Below are 21,758 nucleotides of genomic sequence, written 5' to 3' on the forward strand. Positions count from 1 at the left end.
TCTAGGTGCTTCAGTCCGGAACCGCGCTGACGCTACGGTCGCAGGTTCGAATCCTGCCTCGGGCATGGATGTGTGTGATGTCCTTAGGTTAGTTAGGTTTACGTAGTTCTAAGTTCTAGGGGACTGGTAACCTCAGATGTTAAGTCCCATAGTGCTTAGAGCCATTTGCTCCAATAAATGTATGTGAGAATTAAAGAAAGAAACACATAAATCACATAAGCGAAAACGATCCCGCGTCGCAATTTCGTGTTTCATCCCGGAAAGTATTTGTGTGAATGCGGGGATAGAGTGTCGATAGTACCGTGTCTTCTAGTAAAATATAAAGTTTAAAAAGTGTGAAATAAAACTTAAAGACTAAAAAACTCTAAAAAAACAAAGAAAAATATATTGCCATTTAAGTTTAACATAAGTGATAATGTTTAGAACCAAGTGTCGTCTCGTCGAAGTACCGCTAAGTAAATAAATCAAAAAGAAATACATCTAAAACTGATAAAGTATGAAATTGAAATACGAGTAAGCTACCTGGGCAACGTAGGTAAATATCTAAACGACGATATCATATCGTTGGGTCTAAGTCTTAACTAATTTACTCGGAATAATTCGGACTACAGACACAATTAACAACGACGTCTGCCCTCAGGCGACTGGCCGTTGTGGTCGCCACATACGTCACGCCCCACGCGTTGCATGCCACACGCCGTGCGGTTCGTGCACGCCTTTTAATGAAGCGTGAGTTAGTACGCTATCATCAAACCACTGCAGGACATAGTTAGATCAGTGCATGAAACCAGGTTCGTACGTAATTACGTAAAAGTATGATGGAAAAAAAAACTAGGTACACTACTGGCCATTAAAATTGCTACACCACGAAGATGACGTGCTACAGACGCGAAATTTAACCGACAGCAAGAAGATGCTGTGTTACGCAAATGATTAGCTTTTCAGAGCATTTACACAAGGTTGGCGCCGGTGGCGACACCTACAACGTACTGACATGAGGAAAGTTTCCAACCGATTTCTCATATACAAACAGCAGTTGACCGGCGTTGCCTGGTGAAACGATGTTGTGATGCCTCGTGCAAGGAGGAGACGTGTGTACCATCACGTTTCCGACTTTGATAAAGGTCGGATTGTAGCCTGTCGCGATTGCGGTTTATCGTATCGCGACATTGCTGCTAGCGTTGGTCGAGATCCAATGACTGTTAGCAGTATGGAATCGGTGGGTTCAGGAGGGTAATACGGAACGCTGTGCTGGATCCCAACGGCCTCGTATCACTAGGAATCGAGATGACAGGCATCTTATCCGTAGTTACAGCCGTAACGGATCGTGCAGCGACGTCTCGATTCCTGAGTCAACAGATGGGGACGTTTGCAAGACAACAACCATCTACACGAACAGTTCGACGACGTTTGCAGCAGCATGGGCTATCAGCTCGGAGACCCTGGCTGCGGTTACCCTTGACGCTGCATCACAGACAGGAGCGCCTGCGATGGTGTACTCATCGAGGAACCTGGGTGCACGAATGGCAGCACGTGATTTTTTCGGATGAATCAAGGTTCTGTTTTCAGCATCATGATGGTCGCATCCGTGTTTGGCTACATCGCGGTGAACGCACATTGGAAGCGTGTATTCGTCATCGCCGTACTGGCGTATCACCCGGCGTAATGGTATGGGGTGCCATTGGTTACACGTCTCGGTCAGCTCTTGTTCGCCTTCACGGCACTTTGAACAGTGGACAATACATTTCAGATGTGTTACGACCCGTGGCTCTACCCTTCACTCGATTCCTGCGAAACCCTACATTTCAGCACGATAATGCACGACCGCATGTTGCAGGTCCTGTACGGGCCTTTCTGGATACAGAAAATGTTCGACTGCTGCCCTGGCCAGCACATTCTCCAGATCTCTCACCAATCGAAAACATCTGGTCATTGGTGGCCGAGCAACTGGCTCGTCAAGATACGCCAGTCTCTACTCTTGATGAACTGTGGTATCGTGTTGAAGCTGCATGGGCAGCTGTACCTGTACACGCCATCCAAGCTCTGTTTGACTCAATGCCCAGTCGTATCAAGGCCGTTATTACGGCCAGAGGTGGTTGTTTTGGGCACTGATTTCTCAGGATCTATGCACCCAAATTGCGTGGAAATGTAATTACATGTCAGTTCTAGTATAAAATATTTGTCCAATGAATACACGTTTGTCATCTGCATTTCTTCTTGGTGCAGCAATTTTAATGGCCAGTAGTGTAACTCTCCTCCTTAACAATGTTAGGCTAATTAAAGACGAATTTTTCTCTGCCTCGTGATGGCTGGGTGTTGTGTGCTGTCCTTAGGTTAGTTAGGTTTAAGTAGTTCTGAGTTCTAGGGGACTGATGACCATAGATGTTAAGTCCCATAGTGCTCAGAGCCATTTGAACCATTTTGAAAGACGAATTGGGTTTTCATATTTTACATAATAAGTAATTATAATTTCACTAGCGATTTTGATGTGTGGATGTGGGACGCACAGGACTGGAAGAGATGACGCCAAACAGAAGACGCTTATACCCAGCAATAGCGGAAGTGTGCTGTTCTAGAAAGGATAGCTGCTAATAAATTTTTTTTTTTTTAAATTTAGTTAGCGGCATAGAGAGAGAGAGAGAGAGAGAATTTTTTTTGTGCAGGTTTTTTAAAATTCTGTAATTTAAGTTTTTTCAAAGTATTTATTTAGCTCTCCGACGTCCGATGTTAGTTCACATTTATGTCTGCTGCGCCGTTGTTCTACGAGCCTCACGAGTTTGCTTCTGACGGCGCTACGACCTGCTTGACTAAGAACGCCGGTGCCACTACAGGACATCCCAGCGCGCCTCTTTTATATAGGACGTTTCTATTTAGAACAAAGTTATTGCAGTGTAGCGCTCACGACACCACAAATGGTCACAACTCGACGCCTATATCATGACATGGTGCAACGCCGCCCCGTAAATGTGGTCGAACTAAAATATCCTGACGTACGGTGGCGCTTGGTGTGGAAGATTGTAGACGATGCCATGCTCGATTCCGATGTCGTTTCTCAATGGCACGTAGTCGTTAATGGGAAGCTGGTGACGCAAGAACGTCTCTACAATATCCACATGGCAGAATCTCCCACTTGTGTGGGTTGTAATACGGTAGATTCTGATGAGCACCGCCTCAGCTGTGGAGAGGCGGAACCGGTTTGGCATCTAATGCGGCAGATGCTGGCTTATCTGTTGCGAGTTAGGCCGGAGCATATATTTGCACGCACGTTATTGTTTCCGGATGAGATATTTTACCCCAAGACTCGAACCAACTCCGTCACCTGGATACGTGGACATGCGGTCCATTACCTCTGCCGTGACGGACACAAGAAGTTACTTGACTTCTGGCTCTATTTGCAAGAAAGACATCATGCTGTTTCCGGGCATAACAGATATCGACAATGCTTCGCAAACTACCTATGGAGTGCCTTTCACAGCCCGCCGTGTAGCTGGAATGTTCCAGTAGTGGCAGATGAGGTCAGAACGAACTGAAAACGATCATATATTGAACAATGTTTATCAGTGGGCGCAGTCGCTGGGAAGCCCAACTACGAAGTGGTAGCTTTATTTTCAGGTTACTTATGTTTACTGTCTTCGATGGTTTTCCAGTCTTGATTAACTATGACTGTTCGCACATTGATATCTATATAAATAAATAAAAACTAAAAAAAAAAAATCCGTCAGTCGGCAAGAGTCAGCGGAAACAAAAACTGAAGATGGCTAGCGCTGCTCTGGACAAGACGCCAGCAACAAAAATGTTTCATAGACCACAACCATACAAGTGTCACCAGCAGCAAATTTTTACTTCTGATGTCAAAAAGAGACTGATTCAGTTAATACTGCCCAACTAAAACATTCACGCGTTCTGTGCACTTCGTTGGCACACACTGGCGTCTCCTAAACCCGACGTCCATAAACAATTATATTCTCATATAAAACTTTAGGACGTGATAACAAGATGAACTAATTAGCCTGGCTGCAGTCCTTTTGAAGGGGTTTAGTCTCAAGGTTCACTTGTGCTGGCAGTGTGTTTGCTGTATCAACCAGTAATCAACAGCATTATTCATATTACGACGTTTTATTAGTAAATACAGATCATACAATTGTACACAGCTATTATTGTAAAAAAGATTTTACAATTATGCTGGGCTCAAAAGAGGAAAGTACTCTTATTGTGGTATATCTTTCAAGCCGTTCATGCCAGCTCATACTTGATAATGGTCATTTGACCGAAACTAGTTGTTGTTGTTGAAGTTGTTGTGGTCTTCAGTTTCTTCATCTCCCAGTACCTACTGAAGCCTACATCCTTCTGAATCTGTTTAGTGTATTCATCTCTTGGTCTCCCTCTACGATTTTTACCCTCTACGCTTCCCTCCAGTACTAAATTGGTGATCCCTTGATGCCTCAGAACATGTCCTAAAAACCGGTCCCTTCTTCTAGTCAAGTTGTGCCACAAACTTCTCTTCTCCCCAATCCTATTGAGTACCTCCTCATTAGTTATATGATCTACCCATCTAATTTTCAGCATTCTTCTGTAGCACCACATTTCGAAAGCTTCTACTCTCTCCTTGTCCAAACTATTTATCGTCCTTGTTTCACTTCCATACATGGCTACAGTCCATACAAATACTTTCAGAAATGACTTCCTGACACTTACATCTATACTCGATGTTAACAAATTTCTCTTCTTCAGAAACGCTTTCCTTGCCATTGCCAGTCTACATTTTATATCCTCCCTACTTCGACCATCATCAGTTATTTTGCTCCCCAAATAGCAGCAAAGTGAATTAACAATTATTTGCCTGGTGAATGTCCCTACCTCCAACCATACATAAAAGAATTTACAGCGTCAACAAAAATCAGGCCTCGACCAAGTTTTTCCAATGGTGCCAACCAAACTTTGGTAGATAATCACAAAAATGCACGATTTGTCGGTCACATGATCTACATTAAGGTTACCTAAACAACCTGTGGCGTCGTTTAAACATCTATATGTAAGCATGACTCTCTCCACCAGTTTAGGGTATGTCAGGCAACAAAAACAAAGTATAAATACATTCTTCATAGTGGAAGTAGTTTTATGGCTACCAATGATTCAGTTTATGTTAGTTTTTAAGTAAAATAGCTTCTCCTTTGTACATAACAGTAATCTAAATGTGTAATAATGTGTTAGCAACAATAGTTATCATCCATTCGTTCCATAAATATTTCTGCCTTATTAATAAAATACAAAAAGTGTAATTTTAACCAAATTTAAAAAGACAGTGAAATGATGTGTAAAATGTCTCATCTTATAGTAATTTTTCTGTTGATTCCAAAACCGGCCTTAGAGTTTGATAGTCCGTAATATTTACGAATTTATGGAGAAACAAAACTGGCGTCTACGGATAGGAGCGTGGATGTGATGTTACAGAAGAATGCTGAAGTTTAGATGGGTAAATCACATAACTAATGAGGATGTTCTGTATAGAATTACGGAGAAAAAAGTTTTTGAGGCACAGCCTGACTAGCAGAAGGGATCGGTTGATAGGACACATTCTGAGACATCATGGGATCGCCAATTTAGCAATGGGGGTAAAAATCGTGGGCCGAGAGCAAGTGAAGAATACAATAAGCAGATTCAGAAGGATGTAGGTTACACTAGTTATTTGGAGACGAAAAGGGTTGCACAGGGCAGAATAGCATAGAGAGCTGCATCAAACCAAACTTCAGACTGAATGCTACAACAACAATGGGGAATTTAACTTTGAGATTGATATTTTATTAAGAATAATTCACCTGAAGCATTTAGGTTACAGTTTATTGCTTAAAACATGTTCTTTTGGTGTGTAGCATTGGTTGAATGAACGTTATTTTCAAAACGATCATTTTAGTGAACTGTGTTGTTGTATCATAAATTCTCTTGTTGATACTTGACACAATTTTGTAATTAGCTTAAGGAATAGGTGTCCCATGAAAGCAATGACCTAACTAGGATCTTTCGTCGTTATAGATCCTGAATTTATGGTAGGAAAATATGACGTGCTAAATTTAACTTGATTCGATATTCGAAATATGGACTTCTTCATGAAGACTAAAATACGGAATCACCAAGCAATCGGCAGTGAAGTGCTATTACTACAAACATGTCTTATGTATTACATTATAGAAATTACATATTATCAGCTAATAAAGTCAATGAGTTTCTTGCTAGTGGTCGTGATCGACTGTGCTAAATAATCGATGGTCGAGTATGAAAAGAAATCACATGCTTTCTGTTCGAAATCATTTTGATGGCACGCCGCGGGAGCTTATGAACACACAGCTACAGACGCCCTCGCCGTTTGAAAGCACACGTGTAAGTGAATGCTTCGGCTTCTCTCGGCGTAATTCGTGTGTCATCGTACGCGCTATCACGCACGCATATACAGTACAGTTGCCGTCGGTACTGCAGCAGGCAGTTTCAGGAACTCCGCAGACTCTAGGAACGTGAACTGGGCTCTAGCAACACACGTTTCACTCAGCTCACGGATCGAGACCGTAAAAAATCGTCTCTTGAGTACTATAAACTTACCGATAAAGTAAGCCCTATGATTCTTAGTCTGCTCTGTACGCACATTGGTTTCTCAACACGCCCTGAATACAAAAGATAAGTGATTCATCTCCAGGAAGAGCTCGCGACTCCGGGCGGGAGATTCAGTTCACAGTAAATAATGCACAAAAGATGCAAGAATTAACACAGCTGATATAATAATCCCACTTAATAATGAACAATGAAAATTCTCCGAAAATTACTTACTTGGCAGTCGATTGTATATTTTCTGCATGGTCACACCGAGAGCTTCCCTGCCGAGAAAGGTTCTCGTGAAGTTTCCAAATGGGAGAGTAGGTTCCGCGTACGGCACTCCCTTGTTCTTCCAGTACTTGTAGCTACTGGAGAACCACAGGTAGAGAGCGAGCACGGCCGCCGACAAAACGACGACCAAGTCGCCGATCCAGGATTCCAGAAGCAGCGCCATCTGCAGTCTGGAAAAAGGAAAAAAAGAAACGGTGTCAGCATCCAGCGGAAATTTAGCAAGGGGCCTTTGGACGCGCGCGCCGTGTTAGGTAAGCTTTTTACAGGCTTCGGGGTTCACGACAAAAGTAACTGACTGAGTGTAAGTATGTATATTTGTAAACTATATATATAAACGAGGATCTAACTATGTTTATAGATGTATGGAAACGCTGTGTGAAAAGCAAACCCTTGTTCCTCACTCCGTTTCCGTACTGCGGGCAGTATGTTTTTTAAAACTAACATGGAAACCTCACCTACTGATAATTCAACAAAAGCGCCCAGTAGAATAAAACTACTAGCAGGCCAAACACGGGGATTGCAACCCTCCACTATCCTTCACGCATACGAAACCTTGATCCGACTTATCCTTTGCTATGCCAATGTTGTATGAGTATTCGTTCCACCCAACTTCTGTCAGTTCCTCGAAATACTTGAACGCCGTGCATTCCGCCTCGCTTTCCACGACCGTTCTTTCTCTTACGAGGATCCTCTATCACTTCATCAAATTCCCGTCTCACTCACAGCTCTTTACTTTCCCGGCGGGGTCAGGGATTTTCTCTGCCTCGTGATGACTGGGTGTTGTGTGATGTCCTTAGGTTAGTTAGGTTTAAGTAATTCTAAGTTCTAGGGGACTGATGACCATAGATGTTAAGTCCCATAGTGCTCAGAGCCATCTGTACTTTGTTGGCACACTCCATCGTCTGAACATCCCTCAAATACAAATCTCTGCGCATATTTTAAGACACTGCACACCGAATTCTACCCAGATCTCGGAAGGCTTGCATTGAGAATAAAAGGACATAACACGATGCTACTAATATATTAACAGCTAGCCAGCGATTTCTCATGGTAACAGCACAGCTAGCGACTGATTAAACCAGAAAAGTGCTGGAACAGAGAAGTGCTGTGTATAAAAGATGTGTAAGAGATATGTACATAATTATTCATCCTCTATATAGTGTAGTCGTGTTTCATCCATTTAATAAATGTTTGTAATGTCTTCGTTACGTCTTATCAACTACAGACACAACAATACCAACTGCCATCTTTCCCCACCTCTCTGCCGGCCGGTGTGGCCGAGCGGTTCTAGGCGGTTCAGTGTGGAACCCAACGACTGCTACGGTCGCAGGTTCGAATCTTGCCTCGGGCATGCATGTGTGTGATGTCCTTAGGTTAGTTAGGTTTAAGTGGTGCTAACAAGAAAACCTCCCCATCGCACCTCCCTCAGATTTAGTTATAAGTTGGCACAGTGGATAGGCCTTGAAAAAGTGAACACAGATCAATCGAGAAAACAGGAAGAAGTTGTGTGGAACTATGAAAAAAATAAGCAAAATATTCAAACTGAGTAGTGCATTCGCAAGATAGGCAACATCAAGGACAATGTGAGCTCCGGAGCGCCGTGGTCCCGTGGTTAGCAAGAGCAGTTCCGGAATGACAGGTTCATGGTTCAAGTCTTCCCTCGAGTGAAAAATTTATTTTCAGACAATTATTATCGGTCCGTCCGTCCGTCCAATGCGAGGTAACTGCGCCGTAGTATGGGGACGCTACACCTAAACAAACATCGAAACACACTTTTTTGGGAGTGATTATCACATCCACAAGAAAACCTAAATTGGGCAAGGTAGAAGAATCTTTTTACCCATTCGCCAAGTGTACAAGTTAGGTGGGTCGACAACATATTACTGTCATGTGACGCACCAGTGTCGCATAGAATATATCAGACGTGTTTTCCTGTGGAGGAATCGGTTGACCTATGACCTCGCGATCAAATGTTTTCGGTTCCCATTGGAGAGGCACGTCCTTTCGTCTACTAATCGAACGGTTTTGCGGTGCGGTCGCAAAACACAGACACTAAATTTATTACAGTGAACAGAGACGTCAATGAACGAACGGACAGATCATAACTTTGCGAAAATAAAGAAAGTAAACTTTTCACTCGAGGGAAGACTTGAACCAAGGACCTCTCGTTCCGCAACTGCTCACGCTAACCACGGGACCACGGCACTCCTGAGCTCACATTATCCTTTATGCTGCCTATCTTTCGCATGGACTACTCAGTTTGTATATTTTGCTTATTTTTTTCATAGTTCCACACAACTTCTTCCTGTTTTCTCGATTGATCTGTATTCACTTTTTCAAGGCCTATCCACTGTGCCAACTTGTAACTAAATCTGAGGGGGGTGCGATGGGGAGGTTCCCTTGTAAGATCTTGGGTCCTGATGGCCTCAGATGTTAAGTCCCATTGTGCTCAGAGACATCTGAAACATTTTTGAACCCACCTCTCTCACACTTCATCAAGCCTACCCCTTCTATTTCCATCTTACGCTACCACTCTCCTCTTCATTCTACTGTCTTCCTCATAGGTAAGTCTCCCACTTCTTTTCTGTCTCCCTTCAATGGCTCAAAATGGCTCTGAGCACTATGGGACTTAACATCTGAGGTCATCAGTCCCCTAGAACTTAGAACTACTTAAACTTAACTAACCTAACGACATCACACACATCCATACCCGAGGCAGGATTCGAACCTGCGACCGTAGCGGTCGCACGGTTCCAGATTGAAGCGCCTAGGACCGCTAGGCCACCAACGGCCGGCCTCCCCTCAATCCACCCAAAAATAAACTCTCATCTCTACAGTTACAATCCAACGGACCTCTAAACGTAGACGGATATCCTACATCTAATGTTTCTGTCACCCAAATACACTCCTGGAAATTGAAATAAGAACACCGTGAATTCATTGTCCCAGGAAGGGGAAACTTTATTGACACTTTCCTGGGGTCAGATACATCACATGATCACACTGTCAGAACCACAGGCACATAGACACAGGCAACAGAGCATGCACAATGTCGGCATTAGTACAGTGTATATCCACCTTTCGCAGCAATGCAGGCTGCTATTCTCCCATGGAGACGATCGTAGAGATGCTAGATGTAGTCCTGTAGAACGGCTTGCCATGCCATTTCCACCTGGCGCCTCAGTTGGACCAGCGTTCGTGCTGGACGTGCAGACCGCGTGAGACGACGCTTCATCCAGTCCCAAACATGCTCAATGGGGGACAGATCCGGAGATCTTGCTGGCCAGGGTAGTTGACTTACACCTTCTAGAGCACGTTGGGTGGCACGGGATACATGCGGACGTGCATTGTCCTGTTGGAACAGCAAGTTCCCTTGCCGGTCTAGGAATGGTAGAACGATGGGCTCGATGACGGTTTGGATGTACCGTGCACTATTCAGTGTCCCCTCGACGATCACCAGTGGTGTACGGCCAGTGTAGGAGATCGCTCCCCACACCATGTCATATGTAAAATCGGTAAGCGGATCTAAATCCCCTATTCAGTCACTCGTTGACCACGATGGCACCGAAACAGAGGACGACCGAAGAAAGGCAGAAATACTGAATTCAGTGTTCCGAAACTGTTTCACTGCGGAAAATCGTAACACGGTCCCTGACTTCAGCCGTCGCACGGACGCCAAAATGGAAAATATTGAAATAAACGATATCGGAATTGAAAAACAACTGCTATCACTTAGTAGCGGAAAAGCATCCGGACCAGACGAGATACCCTTAAGATTCTACAGTGATTATGCTAAAGAACTAGCCCCCTTTCTATCAGCAATTTATCGTAGATCGCTGGAAGAACGTAAAGTACCTAGCGACTGGAAGAAAGCGCAGGTCGTTCCCATTTTCAAGAAGGGTCATAAATCAGATGCGAATAATTATAGGCCTATTTCGCTTACGTCAATCTGTTGTAGAATAATGGAACATGTTTTGTGTTCTCGTATTATGACGTTCTTAGATAATACAAATCTCCTTCATCACAACCAACATGGATTCCGCAAACAGAGATCATGTGAAACTCAGCTCGCCCTATTTGCCCAAGAAATTCACAGTGCCGTAGACACTGGCGAGCAGATTGATGCCGTATTCCTGGACTTCAGGAAGGCATTTGATACGGTTCCGCACTTACGTTTAGTGAAAAAAATACGAGCTTACGGAATATCGGACCAGGTTTGTGATTGGATTCAGGATTTCCTAGAAGAAAGAACACAACATGTCATTCTTAACGGTTCAAAATCTGCAGATGTAGAGGTAATTTCGGGAGTACCGCAGGGGAGCGTGATAGGACCTTTATTGTTTACAATATACATAAATGACTTAGTTGACAACATCGGTAGCTCCGTGAGGCTATTTGCAGATGACACGGTTGTCTACAAGAAAGTAGCAACATCAGAAGACTCGTACGTACTCCAGGAGGACCTGCAGAGGATTAATGCATGGTGCGACAGCTGGCAGCTTTCCCTAAACGTAGATAAATGTAATATAATGCGCATACATAGGGGCAGAAATCCATTCCAGTACGATTATGCCATAGGTGGTAAATCATTGGAAGCGGTAACGACCGTAAAATACTTAGGAGTTACTATCCGGAGCGATCTGAAGTGGAATGATCACATAAAACAAATAGTGGGAAAAGCAGGCGCCAGGTTGAGATTCATAGGAAGAATTCTAAGAAAATGTGACTCATCGACGAAAGAAGTAGCTTACAAAACGCTTGTTCGTCCGATTCTTGAGTATTGCTCATCAGTATGGGACCCTTACCAGGTTGGATTAATAGAAGAGATAGACATGATCCAGCGAAAAGCAGCGCGATTCGTCATGGGGACATTTAGTCAGCGCGAGAGCGTTACGGAGATGCTGAACAAGCTCCAGTGGCGGACACTTCAAGAAAGGCGTTACGCAATACGGAGAGGTTTATTATCGAAATTACGAGAGAGCACATTCCGGGAAGAGATGGGCAACATATTACTACCGCCCACATATATCTCGCGTAATGATCACAACGAAAAGATCCGAGAAATTAGAGCAAATACGGAGACTTACAAGCAGTCGTTCTTTCCACGCACAATTCGTGAATGGAACAGGGAAGGGGGGATCAGATAGTGGTACAATAAGTACCCTCCGCCACACACCGTAAGGTGGCTCGCGGAGTATAGATGTAGATGTAGATGTAGATGATGCCGGGTGTTGGCCCTGTGTGCCTCGGTCGTATGCAGTCCTGATTGTGGCGCTCACCTGCACGGCGCCAAACACGCATACGACCATCATTGGCACCAAGGCAGAAGCGACTCTCATCGCTGAAGACGACACGTCTCCATTCGTCCCTCCATTCACGCCTGTCGCGACACCACTGGAGGCGGGCTGCACGATGTTGGGGTGTGAGCGGAAGACGGCCTAACGGTGTGTGGGACCGTAGCCCAGCTTCATGGAGACGGTTGCGAATGGTCCTCGCCGATACCTCAGGAGCAACAGTGTCCCTAATTTGCTGGGAAGTGGCGGTGCGGTCCCCTACGGCACTGCGTAGGATCCTACGGTCTTGGCGTGCATCGGTGCGTCACTGCGGTCCGGTCCCAGGTCGACGGGCACGTGCACCTTCCGCCGACCACTGGCGACAACATCGATGTACTGTGGAGACCTCACGCCCGACGTGTTGAGCAATTCGGCGGTACGTCCACCCAGCCTCCCGCATGCCCACTATACGCCCTCGCTCAAAGTTTGTCAACTGCACATACGGTTCACGTCCACGCTGTCGCGGCATGCTACCAGTGTTAAAGACTGCGATGGAGCTCCGTATGCCACGGCAAACTGGCTGACACTGACGGCGGCGGTGCACAAATGCTGCGCAGCTAGCGCCATTCGACGGCCAACACCGCGGTTCCTGGTGTGTCCGCTGTGCCGTGCGTGTGATCATTGCTTGTACAGCCCTCGCGCAGTGTCCGGAGCAAGTATGGTGGGTCTGACACACCGGTGTCAATGTGTTCTTTTTTCAATTTCCAGGAGTGTATGTTTCCACTAGAGCAGTTACTTCATGTTTTAGTCAAAGTGCAGTGCTGCTTCTTCTTGTTTCTTTACTTTCATTCTGCCTTTTAGATTTTTTTCATTTCATGAAATATCGAAAACTCTGCTTTAAAATGCACGCTATTTCAATTATATACGGTGCCGTGCGGTTCATGGCACCAGTCCCTTCCCTGTCCAGTTCCATGCGGCGACGGAATCCTAAATGCCGTTGACTCATTAACGAGGCAGTAGTCGCAAAGTGAGCCAGGCGTGTGATTGATCCTGTATCTTTTCCGCTTTTTCGAGATCGTTTCCGTAACTGCATCGTACCAGACGGAGCGCACGGAAGATGGCAGCCCCGCGTGAAGCACGTTTTCCCTGGTCAGCGATCAGTCTGAAGCGTAACAGAGGCGGGCGAGTGTGCCGGGACTTACCCCAGTTTACTGCTACTAGCGCCACGTCACCTTAATGCGTCTGCGCGAAGCGCGCAAATATTGCACAGTAATTAATTATAAAATTAAAAGTCAAAATTTCTGTATCACATTTTGTTAACATATACTTTAATGTAATAAAATTTTAAATGTCAAGTCTTAAAGTAATTAAATCAATAGTTTTCATAAAAAATACCGTTTTAAGAAAAAATAAGTGGCGCTAAATAATAAAGATAGAAAGCCAGAATTTGGTCATAATGTTCCAATGCATGCCAGAAATAAATGGTGCAAGTTTCAATAGGATAGAATAAAAATTATCTTCAGAATCCACATTTTTAAGAAAAATTGAAGGCTCTAAATATTAGACTTAGAAATGTAAAAATATGTATGATGCTTCAGTTCAAAATAAAAATAAGAAACTAAGAGACCACGTTAAGCTACCTCTAATAGTTTTCGAGTAATTTAATGAAAACCAAATTTGTAACTAAAACATACCCATTTGTAGTAGATTAAGTACCTGTAATTTTAATGCTAGAAAATTTATTAAGTAATAGAGCTACAACAAATTTTAGGACGAAAATATTAATAACAGTCAATACATGGGCTTTTAAAGTTACAATTCAGAGGTAATGATCTCCTGTCAGTCCCACTCTATAAATTCTAGAAGGCAAATTTTTTATTCAAGCGAGCTGAAACTTTTTCTTTTGTTTCTACCAACTTACTTGAATGCAGGTGACAATTAAGAAGATTCTAAATTAATTCATGACTTTGATATTACAGATTATGTGTCCGAGAAAGCGGTCGTTCAGGGACTGCTGCTGTGTGCATAAGGCAGATGACAGCAGATGTTCCCTTGGCCGTCTGCTGCGGCACATATATAAGTACAGTCCGAGAGGCAGGAAGAGGTCCACCTCTACAGCTCTACAACCTTCAACTCCTTCCATCAATTCCGCCTCCCAGATGATGCCCTCTCTCCTTCCATTTATCCCTCCTATCAACTCTGATCCTCACTTCCCCCTCCCTCCCTGTGTCCTTTTCCTGGGCTCTCTCTACCCCCCCCCCCCCGCCCACCTTTCTATCCTGTTTTTACCCATCTACCCTCTCTCTGACTCCTTTCTCTCCCATCCCCCCCTCCCGAGTCCTCCGCTCTGCCCCCATCTGCAGCCGCGTCACCTCTATAGTGCCGTGTCACCTCTATAGTTAATGTTCAGTGCTGTGCGTTCCCTGTCAATGATGCGAACAACCACCATACTGTTGCTAGTTGTGTTTTTTATCTCATGCGAACAGAAACCAGACTGTCGCCGTGTTTTTTTAATTGTGCCTGTCTACTTACTGTGTGTCTTCATCCACAGCGCCAACGACGTGTTTTTATATTTTAAATTCCACAACATACCGACAGTTTATAGTGTCTTACAATGTCACTGTTTTATCACCTGTTTTTATTGTTTTGTTTATATTCTCATTATGTTTTTCAACTTTTCTGTAGGCTGTAGAGCGACCTATTACGCTGCTGTCAGCCCGCCCCCCCCCCCCCTGCCCGCCCCCTCCGCGGGGGGAATCGAAATGCAATAAAGGAAAACAAAAAAAAAAAGGAAGAAGTTCACTTCGGACACAGCCACTGTAAGATCCGCGTCTGTCAAACGCCGGATTGCGCTCTGCCTTGGATGACATCAGAGAAGGACTGTGACAAAATGCATATTTTCTGTACTAACTGATAGTGCACTCGCGAGGTCTGTACACCATCCTGGTTTGCTTAGATTTGTGCTAAAGTATCTGTTAGTGCGCCGTCCGTGAATTCTCCAAATTGGCGTGGCAAGTGGTGGCTATTACTTCCACTTGTGTGGCGAGTATTTATTTCGAACATTTATTTGAGTATTAGTAGTCAGGACGAAAGACAATTTGGTGGGAACGTACTGTAGAGGTCGCCTCTGAACTGATAACAATGCTGTTTAGGATATAAAGACTTACTGTTAGTTGAGCATTTTGACTTTCAAAATGTTGTGCATGAGATACTTTACTAAATATGTGTATGAACTGGAACTTTATACCCTCATTTATTATCACAGTCCTGATCCCGATAAGCAGAAAGAGAATAGAAACATTTCTTTCAGTTGGTTGGACAAGAATGTGGACGTGCAGACTGGGAACTATTGTCAGTATGTTCTCCATCTCTTTCTGGCTGACCTCAAAAATAGTTGCCAGGCTCGAGTGAGAAAGACGGCGAACTGCAAACACTAACTACATAAACTGACAACTAAAAGTTATATACATTTTACCCGCTGCCCCACAAGTCGGACGAGAACTTGGGGACTTTTATGTGAGGTGGATGTTGCAGCAGCTCATTGTAAACGTGGGCTGTTGATTTTCCTCGTCATTATAGCTCTTTTCGAGGCACTATAGCTAGATATACCTTGGTTATAAATTATTCCGCTGCATGCTCTGGTGTTGAAAAAAAACCAGAAACTATGAGAGAGTCTTATATGCCCAATTTAAATATAAATTTTTATCTACATCTACATCATTGTTCACAAAAGTTGTCTGTAATTCACACTTAAGTGCTTGGCAGAGGGTTCATTGAACGATCTCCAGACTATTTCTCTACCGTTCCACTCTCGAAGAATGCGCAGGAGAAACGAACACCTTTCCGTGCAAATTCCGATTTCTCTTATTTTATTGCGATGATAATTTTTTCTATCCAGGAGGGCGGCAAAAAAATATTTTCGCATTCGGTGGAGAAAGATGGCGATTTAAATTTCATGAAAAGCTCTCGCCGCAACTAAATACGTCTTGTTTTAATGATTGCTATTCCATCTCGCCTATCAAATCCATGCCACTTTCTCCACTATTTCGCGATTACACAAAACGAACTGCCCTACATTACTAATTCGATGTTTTTTCGTCACTATGAATGGAGGAAATCACGAATACATTCACAGAACTGAAATAATATTCCATTCAAAAGCCTTCTGGAAAACTAGAAATATGGAATCAATTTTAGTTCCTTTGTTCACAGCACTCATTACTTCGTGTGAATAAAGCGGTAGTTGTGTTTTGCAAGAACGATACTTTCTGAATCCGTACTCTCTGTGTGTCAAAAGATCTTGGGCAAATTTCATCGCTAATAACTTTAAAGAAAGCAGAATTTACAAAAAATAAATAAATAAATGAATAAAAATAATCGTACTGTAGATGAAATGTCTCGTCATCGCTCTCATAAATTGATCATCTCTACCAACCAACTGTCTGTACTAGCAATCTTGGATTTTCCTTGACCGTAAGGAAAACCGAAAGAAAGGTAGGACTTTCGGGCGAACGCTTGCATAACCACAAAACACTTTACAGGAGGATACGAAGCGTACAGCTGGCCGCGAAGTTCGGCTGGGTGGAATATAAACACGACAGCCACCGACCATTGCCGCAAGCGAACCGTGCGACCTCGTTGCGGAGTCCGAAAGAGCTCGCACTGCTACTACCCCTGTCTATGAGTGACTGCGAGGATGTTTTTACGTTTGGCCACGTGTGTCTATAAGTAATTATCCGTAATTTCAAAGGCACTGCGAGGAACCCATTGAAGATACGTGATACGCATTGCTAAAACAGGGAAACACATCGTTCTGCCGGCCGCGGTGGTCTCGCGGTTCTAGGCGCGCAGTCCGGAACCGCGCGACTGCTACGGTCGCAGGTTCGAATCCTGCCTCGGGCATGGATGTGTGTGATGCCCTTAGGTTAGTTAGGTTTAAGTAGTTCTAAGTTCTAGGGGACTGATGACCCCAGCTGTTAAGTCCCATAGTGCTCAGAGCCATTTGAACCATTTGAACATCGTTCTGTTTAACGATAGCCAAATAAAAGTTAGAAAGTAACTGGCACTCGATATTTTTTTCGTGTTGTCCTCGTACGACAAGCACGCTTTACTTATCTACAGCGCTCTAAAAACTTCAAGCACTGTCTTTATCAGGAGTGGAAGGGAAAGCCGAAAATGATAAGAGCGATAAAAAAACATACGCCGCATCGGTCTATCTCAAAAGAAATTACAGATAATGTGTGAAACTCATTTTACTGTTAATGTGTTTAAAATGTGTCGTGTAAAATGTTTATTTCAGTACCGGAGGTACCGTTGTTTAGGTGCACAGATTCAGAGCTATTATAAATGATTCATTCATTTTCATAGCTACATATGTTCCCAACTATTACATGTGCAGATATGATCGAGGCATTAATTGAACTCACCGTGTCTGCATTTTGCACTTCACAAATTGTCTATGAGTGCCCCTCTACTCAAACGACACTCGTCCAAGAAATAGGCAAGTCCTTTCCATAGCTCATGTCCTTAGGTTAGTTAGGTTCAATTAGTTCTAAGTTCTAGGGGACTAATGACCTCAGAAGTTGAGTCCCATAGTGCTCAGAGCCATTTTTTGAAATTCTAGGATTCGGCAGCCGGTTGTGTAAACAGCCACAACTGCAGCATATCAAGATAAGTGGTATCTGTCACAGTCTTCTGATTGAAAATCGGCTCATACAGCTTCGTTTGTGACATTTCACAGCAAACATTAACCTTCGGCCGATTCTCGTTCATGTGCCACAGTTTCACGATGATGTTCCGTGCCCCATATGTTTATAGAGACAACGGTGCCCCTAAACTGTCGATACGAACACAAAGCGTTCTGTTTATATGGCGTTTTTCCATAACTCCTCCTGAAAGTAAACTGCTCTGTTGCAACAGTTAAACATCTCACATTTTCAACACACAAAAGCTTTTTTCTTGCTCTGATGCCATTTTTTTAAGCCACTACATCGTAACGCCCAATAGTGGGCACGATACAGACTCAGTAAGTTTACCGTTCTATTCATGCATCAGTCATATACTATGTGATCAAAAGTATCCGGACACCCCCAAAAACAAACGTTTTTCATATTAGGTGCATTGTTCTGCCACATTCTGCCAGGTACCCCATATCAGGGACCTCAAAAGTCATTACATATCGTGAAAGAGCAGAATGGGGCACTTCGCGGATCTCACAGGCTTCGAACGTGGTCAGACGATTGGGTGTCACTTGTGTCATACGTCTGTACGTGAGATTTCCACACTCCTAAACATCCCTAGGTCCACTGTTTCCGTTGTGATAGTGAAGTGGAAACGTGAAGAGACACGCACAGCACAAAAGCGTACAGGCCGACCACGTTTGTTGACTGACATAGAGAGTCAACAGTTGAGGAGGGTTGTAATGTGTTATAGGCAGACATCTGTCCAGACCACCACACAGGAACTCCAAACTGCATCAAGACCCACTGCAAGTACTATGACAGCTAGACGAGAGGCGAGAAAACTTGAATGTTAAAGTCGTGTGGCTGCTCATGAGCCACACATCACGCCGGTAAATGCCAAACGACATCTAGCTTGCTGTAAGGAGAGTGAACATTCGACGATTAAACAGTGGAAGAACGTTGTGTGGAGTGACGAATCACGGTGCACAATGTGGCGATCCGATGGCAGTGTGTGGATATGGTGAATGCCCGGTGAACGCCATCTGCCAGCGTGTATAATGCCAACAGTAAAATTCGGAGGCGGTGGTGTTATGGTGTAGTCGTGTTTTTCATGGAGGGGGCTTGCACCCTTTGTTTTGCATGCCACTATCACAGCAAAGGCCTAAAGTGATGTTTCAAGCACCTTTTGGCTTCTCACTGTTGAAGAGGAATTCGGGAATGGCGATTGCATCTTTCAACACGATCGAGCACCTGTTCGTAATGCACGAACTGTGGCGGAGTGGTTATGCGACAATAACGTCCCTGTAATGGACTGGCCTGAACAGAGTCCCGATCTGAATGTTTTGGAACGCCGACTTCGTACCAGGCCTCACCGACCGTCATCGATACCTCTCCTCAGTGCAGCACTCCCTGAACAATGGGCTGCCATTCCCCAAGAAACATTCCAGCACTCGGTTGAACGTATGCCTGCGAGAGTGGAAGTTGTCATCAAGGCTAATGGTGGGCCAACACCATATTGAATTCAACCATTACCGATGGAGGGCGCCACGAACTTGTAAGTAATTTTCAGCCAGGTGTTCGGATACTTTTCATCACATAGTGTATTTGTAAACGTAATACTTTGGAAAATAAACAGCTTTGAAAACGAATGTATCATTTATAGTATCTCTGTATTCTTCTCAGAAGAAACAGATCGCTCCTTGAAAAAATATTTGTCTCAGCTTCAGAGAACTTTATGTTTTGCCTTCATATTCTTTTCACAGATTCATCAGTTGGGATATTATGCATGGCTGTTAATATAGTTCCGTCACGCTAAACAGCTATAGTTGTTCAAGGTAGTCAATGTCATTTCAGCATTCCAGATACGCACCTGCTGTGAATGTGGCCAATTTGTGAACTAAAATAGGAACTGGAGCGTCACCTACAGTCTCAGGAGCCCTATTTCGTTATTGAAAATGTACTAAATCCTGTTAAATAATTCCTTAACGAAGTTGGAAAAGGAAAGGCAAACCTACGTTTCTAGCATTTGTAGACTTAGAGAAAGCTTTTGACAATGTTGACTGGAATACTCTCTTTCAAATTCTAAAGGTGGCAGGGGTAAAATACAGGGAGCGAAAGGCTATTTACAACTTGTACAGAAACCAGATGGCAGTTATAAGAGTCGAGGGACATGAAAGGGAAGCAGTGGTTGGGAAGGGAGTGAGACACGGTTGTAGCCTCTCCCCGATGTTATTCAATCTCTATATTGAGCAAGCAGTAAAGGAAACAAAAGAAAAATTTGGAGTAGGTATTAAAATCCATGGAGAAGAAATAAAAACTTTGAGGTTCGCCGATGACATTGTAATTCTGTCAGAGACAGCAAAGGGCTTGGAAGAGCAGTTGAACGGAATGGATGGTGTCTTGAAGGGAGGATATAAGATGAACATCAACAAAAGCAAAACGAGGATAATGGAATGTAGTCGAGTTAAGTCGGGTGATGCTGAGGGTATTAGATTAGGAAATGAGACACTTAAAGTAGTAAAGGAGTTTTGCTATTTGGGGAGCAAAATAACTGATGATGGACGAAGTAGAGAGGATATAAAATGTAGACTGGCAATGGCAAGGAAAGCGATTCTGAAGAAGAGAAATTTGTTAACATCGAATATAGTTTTAAGTGTCAGGAAGTCGTTTCTGAAAGTACAGAAGAATGTGGAAGATTAGATGGGTAGATCACATAACTAATGAGGAGGTATTGAATAGAATTGAGGAGAAGAGAAATTTGTGGCATAACTTGACTAGAAGAAGGGATCGGTTGGTAGGACATGTTCTGAGGCATCAAGGGATCACTAATATAGTATTGGAGGGCACCGTGGAGGGTAAAAATCGTAGAGGGAGACCAAGAGATCAATACACTAAGCAGATTCAGAAGGATGTAGGTTGCAGTAGGTACTGGGAGATGAAGAAGCTTGCACAGGATAGAGTAGCATGGAGAGCTGCATCAAACCAGTCTCAGGACTGAAGACCACAACAACAACAACAACGAAGTTGGAAGACGTCTGTCATGATTAGATGTACGCAGTTAACAAAAATAATGACGAATCTGACTGATCCGTTTATAGGAATTCAGGCTGCCCATTAAGCAAACAGCTGTTATTTACAAATGTCCAAAGGGATTTCAGCACTGTTGTACCACCGTCACTGGGTGCTTTTACTCAGTTCTTATTTTCTGGAATACTGGTTCTGCTGAACTCTCTTTACATTATTGTATAATTGTAGCTTGTCATCTGCAAAGGGAACTGCTTTCGCAAATAACACTTTTGAACATCACATAACATGGTGATTATGTCATTTATAAACAACAGTTATTTGCTTAGTAGGCAAATCTGAATTCCTATAATGTAGTCTACAAACACGGCTGTTATTAGAGTTTAAAAACAAAGCCAACTGAATCTTCCTTCTTTCGTCAACTATGAGCTCAAGGAGTCGATAATTTAATTCCTCAGTAACGCTATTGCTTCCAGTGTGTTTTATGTAACGAGCGGTCTGGCGGAATACGGAACTGCACCCTCTATCATCTTGTTTACTAGGTTCTTTCACAGCAAGAGAACATCTACTGCGATCTTGAATGGTTACGTCGTTGGTTTGTAACGTGGGACGAAAAGAGGGACTGAAGATTAATCAGGGTTGAACTTCACCTCAACGTCGAAGTCATCAATGAAGGAACACTGGCTCAGAATGAGGACTCTCACTTCACAAGATTTAGGAAAACCCCATGGAACCTAAATCTGAATTTGCATTACTATGATGTAACAACGCATACACAGCTTTTCATTACGTCTGTAGAGCCATGATTTTGCACAACAACTGTACGTCATTTTACTGAAATTCCGACTTCCAGTGAAACAGCAGACCATCCTCATACGTCTAAAAGAGCGTAATAGGCACAATGATC

At 43.6% G+C, this 21,758-nt stretch overlaps 1 protein-coding gene across 1 annotated transcript in view; it reads right to left on the reverse strand.

The window, feature by feature from the left end:
- The window catches only part of LOC126473723 (cytochrome P450 6k1-like), an 81,330-nt gene that overhangs the window by 57,538 nt on the left and 2,034 nt on the right, over positions 1-21,758 (reverse strand). The window contains exon 2 of the mRNA XM_050100970.1: positions 6,817-7,043. Coding sequence (XP_049956927.1) covers positions 6,817-7,036 — 220 coding nt within the window. The 5' untranslated portion in view covers positions 7,037-7,043. The remainder of the gene's footprint in view (positions 1-6,816; positions 7,044-21,758) is intronic.

The sequence above is a fragment of the Schistocerca serialis genome, chromosome 4 (genome assembly GCF_023864345.2).
Source record: "Schistocerca serialis cubense isolate TAMUIC-IGC-003099 chromosome 4, iqSchSeri2.2, whole genome shotgun sequence".
NCBI lineage: Eukaryota > Metazoa > Arthropoda > Insecta > Orthoptera > Acrididae > Schistocerca > Schistocerca serialis.